At 36.5% G+C, this 9,421-nt stretch overlaps 1 protein-coding gene across 1 annotated transcript in view; it reads left to right on the forward strand.

The window, feature by feature from the left end:
• Positions 1-471: 471 nt before the first annotated feature.
• Positions 472-9,421, forward strand: part of LOC107752208 (V-set and transmembrane domain-containing protein 2-like protein) — a 68,695-nt gene continuing 59,745 nt past the window's right edge. Inside the window, exon 1 of the mRNA XM_016568109.1 lies at positions 472-732. Coding sequence (XP_016423595.1) covers positions 615-732 — 118 coding nt within the window. The 5' untranslated portion in view covers positions 472-614. The remainder of the gene's footprint in view (positions 733-9,421) is intronic.

The raw sequence follows: 9,421 nt of genomic DNA on the forward strand, positions 1-9,421 counted from the left end.
AATATGTTTGTCGTTCAATTTACATCAATCAACTTTTAACGTCAATTTTATTTGCATATTTGACCTGTTTTTTGACATCAATTTTAATGTCAATTTAATTGCCCACTATTTATAAAATGGGCAGTATTCAGTATATGTATAGTAGGCACTAGTTGTGCGCAATCAAATATACGAGAAAAAAAAACACATCACAAAGTTATTATTCTAATTCTGCGGTCAGAAATATTATACTTGTTGATTACTTAAATATAACCCTCTGCATTCAAAGTCATAAGTTAAATTTACCTCAGAAACATTTTAAAATGTAATTTTACCTCAACCCAGGACGACCGTTGACCGGCTCGCTGTGAACTTCCTTTTCAAACTTCCTCAGCCGCCGAACTTCCTCCTCGCGCTGTTCCCTCCGCCGCATCGGTTAGATCCGGGTAGTTTCTCTTCGTGGAGACTCAAATCGCATCAGTGGGCGACTGCAAACACACGCAGCCTCTTCTCAGCCGCTCCTGCTGCTGTCATCAGGGACAAAAGCCACCAGCAAACACTCACCACACCTGGATCTATCTCTTAAAGCCGTATATTTCCACCTGATGTGAGAGAGTGTTTTGCAGGGAGCAGTGATGGGCGCGTTTGGAGTGATTCTGAGGAGTTTACATTGTATGGGACTCTACATCCAACTTAGTGCCAGTCTCAGACAAGCTGGAAGCGACGACGTGGAGAACCATATATCCAACAACGGTAAGATGTGTGGGCTCGATCCGGTTCTGTACTTGTGAACGGGTTTGAGGTTCGTTAACGGCTGTCATTTGAAGCCGAACTGCGCGCGAACGGCACAATGATGGAGATGCGCAGAGCGGTTCATCACCAACACAACTGCACTGGGGTTATTGACAGGTGGTACCATGGTATATGATGGTGATATTGTGGTACTTTAAGGTACTAGTACAACAATACCGTGGTATTTCTGTTATTGGTATCGGTATACGTTGGTATTGTTTGTTTAACCTATTCATTAAGGCACTTCAAACAATACCTTGGTATATTGGTGGTATCCAAAACACAGCATTACTTTGGTTTAAAACGTGGTGTTACCATTGTATGGCTTTTTAACCTCATAAAAGTCCTGTGGCTGAATTATGAATCACTGATGGTGTTAAATGTTGATTTATTCCGTGGTACTGAATGGTTTTGTCAAAGAATACCATGGTGTAATCTTTATGGTTGTGCCCAGAAATATCATTCTGTGGCTTTTGAACCTTGTGAAAAAGTACTATGGGTCAGCGATGATCTTTTTAAGGCACTTTAATTATGTCTTTGTTAATATTGTAATGATATTGTCTAACAACGTGAAATTGCTATTCCTTAAAATGTTCATTTTTAATTTGGCGAGGTACAATGGGTGTGCTATTGTATTTTGATATGAACTATACTGAATTTACCTGTTTTTCCAAGGTGTTTCAAAGAAAACATGGTTCAAATTTAATCTATTCCATGACTTTTGTTACCTTGATAGTATCAGATGGTAAAACCATAGTGTGTAGTGATTAAAAATACCTTAATATTAGTATTTCAGCTATATTTTGTTGTGGGTTATACCATTGTATACCATGGCAGCACAGTGCTTTGCATTACTTAAGTTAAATACTTAACCTCCCTCCTTTCTAGCCAAAGATGCTTGAGATTCTAGGTTTATATAATTCCCTAAATTGGCCTATTTGTTGTTTTCATTGCAGGAAGAGCGAGGAAAAATCATTACATGCATTTCAAGATTCTAGTCATACTATAATTAGCCATAATTGTAGTGCCTGGATATTGAACATATTCTTCAAACTATATGCAGCAGACGCTCTGGGAAATGGAAAGGATTGTGTAAAATATGCTTATTCTGTATTCAGTTAAGAAGTTTTGGCAATTGCGTGAACAATAGATGACTAATGCAATGAATAAATAGGTGCTGATGAACCCAGGCATGCATCATGCTGATCAAAGTGTTCGCACGCCGGATTGTGGGTCGCTCACCATGAAATTAAAGGGCAGAATGTGATCAGAGCCGATATTCATGAGGAATATTAAGAGGGCCGATACAGTAGGATCAGGAAAGCCATCTGAATGTGCTCTGACGTTCTGGATTATTTGACATGCATGCCTGGACGCTTGTATGATCTTGTGATGCATTTCTAGGGGACGATTGGCAAGATCAGACTGCAATGGATTTCAACCAAGACTGTGTTTCCTTTAAATAGCTTTGACAGGTTATGGAAAGATTAGGAGGATCTTTATTTGTCGATATGCCCAAGTTTTAATATGAATTTAGGCCCACTGAGCCCTATGGTCTTTGAAAATAATGTTATAATGCAAAAAACAGTATATAATTGCTTTGTCTTTCCTTACGACTGGCCATGTTTTGGTGAGATTCACCCAATTAAGTCGAGCAGAGTGTTTTTTAATTGTGTTATTGCTCATTTTTTTAGTGAAGCGTCTAAAAGCGAACTGCTTTCTGCATCTCTAGAGTGATGGACAGCTGAACTTTCTTGTATTCAATACCTTTGCGTTCATTTTCCCGCCGCTGGGAATACCGTGGCCTGCGGTAACGAGGCTTAATTAATGTCAACAACAACTTAAAACCTCTGTTTTCCTCTGACCTCACAGTAATGAAACAAAGAGCGCAGACCCGCCGGACCGCTCACCGCAGCACAGCACACGTCAGATGAATAGCAATGGCATAAAGAGGAATCTCATTTTCTACGGCAGTAAAGTTTTAATTCACACACATGCTGTTCTAAACATTCTGTTGTTTTCGACTCCCTTTGTCTGCTAGAATTGTCGCTGTGATGTCTTGAAGACGTTGAAAATCGTATACTATTAACAAAATCATCATTGACTGTCTGGTTTGGTCTCTGTTGCCGCTATGGTTTCTGGGCCTCCAGAACAGCATATTGAGTCGGGTCCCCTCTCCCTCGTTGGGCCCTTGGAATCATTCTAACCCCCCCCCATTACGGCGCCCCTGACTTTAAGCATTGAACTCTCAAAGAGGTTGACTGGAAGATCTTCAAAAACAAATTAGAAAAGTCATTCATTCATTCATTCATTTACTTTAAAAAAAATTTTACATTGTATTTTAATTTTTATTTTTGTGATTCTCCAAACTTTAAGCATTGATCTTAAAAGACACTGATTTGTGAATTTAAAGATTGTAAAAAAACATATCAGTCATTTATTTATTTATTTGTTTGTTTATTTATTTATTTATTTATTCTTCAGCATTGATCTTTCAAAGAGGTTAATTACTGAATCTTCCTCAAATAAACCAGTTGTTTAGAATAAACAAATGTTTGTTTATTTATTAATTAATTAATTTATTATTATTATTATTATTTTTATTATGTATATGTATTTTTGTGGTTCTCCGGACTTTAAGATTCTGATTCTAAGATTCTCAAAAACAAATAATTTCTTATTTATTTACATTTTAAAAATGTTTATCTTTTTTTATTTTAACTTTTCATCAGAAACTATTTATTTATTTATTTATTTTATAATAAACAAACAAACAAATATTTGTTTATTCTAAAGTACTGGTTTGTTTTTGAGGAAGATTTGGACCATCAGTCTTTTCAGTTAGAGCCATTAATTATTGAAATACTCTACCAACTGAATTAAAGAGTAGTACAAATTATTCAACATTTAAATATAAATGAAGGAAATGGATAAAAGCAAATCAAATTTGTAATCTTGTGCAAATTGTTTTTTAAATGATACTGCCATTATTATCTATAGAGGTGTTATTGTATGTAATTGTAAATATTATTGTATGTTTATGTGTGATAACTTTCTGTGTTTCAGATTTTTAGGTTGCCTTTTTAAAATCTGGCAACAGATGAAAATTAGCCAATGGGGCTAACTCTGACTCATTTACAGTATTTTACTATTGATTAATAGCACTGTCCCAAATAAAGAAATAAATATTTTTTGTGTTTTTTTTTTTTTTTGACTTAAAGGATTGGTTTTATAGTGAGTATTTAGGTTTCGACTTGCACTGAGGTGTATATTCAGTGGAGAATCTCTCTGGACTGTGGCATTTCTTCAGCACTAGGTTGTTGTGGTCTGATTAGGGAACAGTATTTTGTCTTCGTGTGTTCAGCGGTCTCACAGTGACCTGTCGTGTTCATCTCTCCTCCTCTAATTCTCCATGGAGCGTTGTGTTTTTCCTCTCGGTGTGTGTCCGGGTGAAACTGTTGATCATGAGATGCTACCGAAGATCAAGGAGCAGCGAGGATGGAAGAAGTAATTTCGGTAAAAGCTGTGTGACCTTTGGAGATGCTCTTTTCATAGACCCTTAGATTAAGATTGTGAAAGTTGCTATCACAAGATTATTATTCTGTTAGTGATGACATATAACTGAAATATGAAGGTAAATTCTTTCCCCTCCCAAACACAAATGTGCATTCGTACACTTGTGCGACACAAATCTGCCTTGTGTGTGTGTGTGTGTGTTTAACCTGCAGCACATGTCCATTGGCGTTTTTTAATAAGTTGGTTACTGGTTTGTTTACTCTAGAAACAGCTGCAGTCAGCGAACACTAATAAGCATCAGCAGTGATGTGTTCGTGAGACACACACACACACACACACTTCATTTCTCCAGCCATCACTCAAACCAGTGACCGCTGACATCACCTGCCACTGCGGCTGATTTCTCTTCATTGGACGGCGCTTGCTCTTGTGAACTGTGATTCGATGCTCGTTCAGTGGTTTCTGCATGTTTGCGGCTGCGTTTCAACATGACTGAAGCTGTTGACGTGGATTTTACAGCTGACTTAGAAAATACACACAGTTTACCTCTTACCTGTAAGATCTGTATGAAGAATATTGTGCACGTAAATAATTAAGCGTAAGCTTATATTTTATTGCATATTTTACATTATAGTGTCATGATGATTATCTAATTTACTTACGGCTTCCAGCAGCATTTTATGTGCTATCCTATGAAACTGCAGCATTTAATACGACAGGAAGCACATTTTTGTGGAGCTCAGAGTCACACGACCTAAAAAAAGATTTTTTTTCCCCTTTATTTATTTATTTATTTTTTTTGTGGTTTTCCAGACGTTAAGCATTCATTTTTCATAGAGGTTGATTGGTGAATCTTAAAATCCTCAAAAACAAATTAGTTCTTCATCAAAAAATTATTTATTTTAATATGCGTGTCTGTTTAATTAAAAAATGCAAATCTGCAAGATGTTAGATTCATATGAAAACATTGTACACTTAATAATTTTGTTGCTTAATTTATTGTTTTAGTGTTTTATAATATATTTTATTGTGTGTTTCCAGTAGGGCTGAACCAGAATATTCGAATATTCGTTCGGTAGGTTGGCATTCGATTTTCAATTTTGAGATTCAAATTTTTTTTTTCCTCGAACACCTGGCATTAGGGGTGTTCGGTTCCAGGTTTTTCGGAGTCGACTCTGACTCCTGACTCCCACCATCCTCGACTCCATTTAGCGTGACTGTCCAAATTACTCTAGCGGTGACATTACCTTTAAATGAGCTATGAATTAGTCACATTATAATGGTCAGGGGATGGCGCTATTGTCTTAAACAGCATTGATATTAAAAATAATTAAAATACATTTACATTTAGTCAATTAGCAGACGCTTTTATCGAAAGCGACTTACAAATGAGGACAATGGAAGCAATCAAAATCAACAAAAGAGCAATGATATGCAAATGCTATAACAAGTCTCAGTTAGCCTAACACAGTAGCTACACATAGCAAGTTTTTTTTATTTTTTATTATATAGGCTAATAAATAAAAATAAAATGGATAGAATAGAAAAAGAACAGAGCAAGCTAATGTTAGAGGCCTTTTTTGCTTTTGTTAATTGTATAATAAATAAAAAGAAAACAAATAGAATACAAAAAGATTAGAAAAGCTAGTGTTTTTTTTTAAAGAAAACAAGCAGTTAGTGAATGAATAAATGCATACGAATGTAAACTTATTGATTTGTTTTTTTTTTGTTTATTATGTGAGTTTTTAATGATTTAAGGTTAATGATTGAACACAAATAGCCTAGGTTAACCATGGAAAACCAAATTGCATTGCATTAAACATAACGTCGCATAACAAAGCATCAATTAAACTACAAAGCTGTCACAGAAGCATGTATAATTACAAACTAAATTTACTATGACTGTTATTTATTTCTAAAGTAACCTTCACGTAGGATAAAAGTAAGGGGGAAAAGTCGTTTCTGCCACAACTCCAGCTATCCGACGCACGCGTGCACGGCCCGTTTCAAACACCCGCGAAATCATAGCGCACTCAAACGCGTCTTATGTGAAAGCACAATGAGCCCGTGCTGCTGCTACTGAACTGCAAACGGATCTTCACTTTAATTTCCTTCACTCTTTGCTGATATACTACACTAAATTGCCAGACACTATATAGAGATTTGAGAATCAGTGAAGACCTCCGCGATTTCGGAGTCGACAACGAGAATCGATTCCAGTGCTGGAGTCGACTCCGACTCTAGAGCTATTTAGAGTCGAGGAATCGACTCTACAGTACAGTAGCCCAGCCTAATAATAATTTGTCTATATTAAAAGTATTGCTCTTAACAGACCTGTGTGTTTCGTATCACTAGTGCAGTGTTCATTCTCGAAGCATATAAGCCCTGCCCGCGGCTTCCGGCTTGCGCTGTAGTTTATTAAAAGTTTATTAATTCTGAACGTGTCGCGTGTCCATATTGCACCAAAATGCGACACTGCAAAAAGCAACACACCCGCCTTTATTACACCGTGTCTACACCGGAAGCGACAGTTGTCGTGCCGCGCCACAACAGCTAAAGTCTGTCTACACTGGACATGACAAAGTGACCGTTGAAAATCATTTGAAGTTTGTGTCAATACGTCATAAATAGAATGCAGCAGCAGTTTACTGTCAGGAATTTGTCGCGCCACGTGCGCCGCATCCAGTGTAGACTGCATAATAGGTTCTATTGTATTTTGTCGCGGCGCGGCGTCCGGTGTAGACACGTGTTGAGAGAAGAATATGTTCAGCCCCCTCCCTCCGAAATATGTTCAGCCCCCTTCCTCCGAAGCTTCGAATATTCGGTGTTGATTACTACCGAAGCTCAAAAAATGGTATTCGGACCAGCCCTAGTTTCCAGTTGAGCTACATTGTCATAATATCCTTTTTATGATGATTAACTTGTTCATTTATGGCTTCTGGAATCATTTTAGGTGCTACTGCAGAATTTAATATGACAGGAAGTACACTTTTTGTGTAGCTCAGCCAATCAGAGTGGAGCTCTGAGTCACATGACCAACTCCATCTGTAATCTTTTAATTTTTAAATTCAGTTTCATTTAGTTAAATTTGTTATTTTTTCTCATTCAATTTTTTGTCTGTTATTCTGCTCCCTAGTTCCCTGTATCATGATTTAGTCCATCACGCATCTTCATTTAGTGTCATCATGTGCTCATCCTCCATTTCTGACGCTTTGAGAGTGAAGAAAACACATCAACGTTTCTGGTAAGTCAATATAGTGACATTATGCACGTTTTTATGTGGTGAACATTTGAGTGCACAAGAGTGATTGAGACGCATACTAGTGAGCCGCCTACATAGGCAGCATCCTAACAGACGTGAAACTCGAATGAAAGCTCAGACGTGAGTGATTGAATCGTTCGTTATAGGCAGCGTCTCATTAGCGCTCTCTCTTGAGAAGCACACTAGAGCCCTCACTAGTGCTTATCATTGATTACAGCAGAGGTTGAAGCTGGCTAATGATATGCTGCTCTAATACGCATAAAAACAGCCAGCACACAAATATCGGGCATATTTTGGCTGCATTTTTAATTAGTTTTTTTTTTTGCATACTGGTGTTAAATGGTTTGTTTGCAATATGCAGTTTTTTTTTTTTATTGTGCGTGTTGCAATGCATTCTGGGATTTCCTTTTCTAAAGTGCATACATGCATTTTGTTGGGAATGCAACTATGCATCAGTGTTTTTAGCATATTATACTATTATAGTTTTTATAAAGATTTTGAATCTTGTGAATGTTAAATTTTTTGGTAGTTTTGTTGTTTTATTATTTAAAAAATTACCTTTTTAAAGCCTACTTGTCTATATAGTTTTTACTCATTTTATTTCATATTATTTTACTCATTTAGTTCAAATTTTACTTTTAACTTAGAAATTTTAAAATAAAAATATTTTCAATTAACAATTATTTCAAGCAAAACTAGGGCTGGACGATATGGCCAAAATTGATATCACGATATATTTCTTAATTTCGGTCGATACGATATAATAGCAAAACAAACGTTTTTTAATAGTTTTAATTTCAGTTTTAGTTTGTTAACTATAATAATGCATAAAGTACTGTCTAGATAGTCAGCTCACTAGATTTCGCTGCAGCATTTAATTTGACAGGAAGCATTGTAGAGTTCAGCCAATCAGAGTGGCTCTCTGAGTCACATGACCAGTTTAATGATGGTCTACTCTAGCTGTGAAATGAAGCGTCTTTGTAATATTGAGACTAGTATAAATGTGCAGTGTTCATTGTGAGTCAGGCTGTGCTTTAGATGAGTCGAGGAGGTTTTTGGCTCACCTTCAGCTCTCCTTCACTTCAAAAATGAGACTTAAATGCTCGCTTTCTTCAAAGACTCAGGCCTTCTGGAGACGGTAGAGAGGCTTTTGAGAAGGAACACGAGCACTTCCTGTGAGTCAGGATGTTGATGCATTAGTCCATGGGTTGTGGAGGATTGTGAAGTTTAAAGTCTTAAAGTCTTTGTGGTTTGTTTAAAGCTCAGACAGTCTGAAGAGAGACACTCATTTATATCACTTAATGAGAATCAATCCGTTAACATCGTGACAGACCACCACGTCGCTCGCGCTCGTTCTCTTTCCTCTAAAATCTATTTAAAATTCTCTTTCTGTGCCGCCCGTCTCTTTCGGTCTGTTTCACGTGTTTGTCAGACGTCTAACTGTGGGTTTACATCTGGATGTGTCATTTCTACAGCGTTTGCTCTTCTCTGGTGTGAAGCGAAAACATTCCCCGTCGACATCCAGCAGATGTTTTGTGATGTTTGTGATCGAGAATCAACTCTTCAGATGATTGTGTTGGGGATCTAATTAAGATCAAAGGAAAGTTTGAGATTCACATGATCTAGTTTGGACAGGTTTTGTAGTGGATGTTTACATGAGACGCACATTAAAAGATCTAGGCTGAGTGCAGTTAAATGTAAGTACACATGTACGATTGTGAGCTATTTGTAACTTAACATAAACCCCTAAATTATTTAATTATAAAAGTTAAAATTAAATAAAAATAAAAAATTAATATAAAAATGTAATTACTAAATAAAAAATATATGATTATTTCTGTTTATTTTTTAAATGCTATATATATATATATA

Source organism: Sinocyclocheilus rhinocerous, unplaced genomic scaffold (assembly GCF_001515625.1).
Source record: "Sinocyclocheilus rhinocerous isolate Xijiao unplaced genomic scaffold, SAMN03320098_v1.1 scaffold1462, whole genome shotgun sequence".
NCBI classification, from domain to species: domain Eukaryota; kingdom Metazoa; phylum Chordata; class Actinopteri; order Cypriniformes; family Cyprinidae; genus Sinocyclocheilus; species Sinocyclocheilus rhinocerous.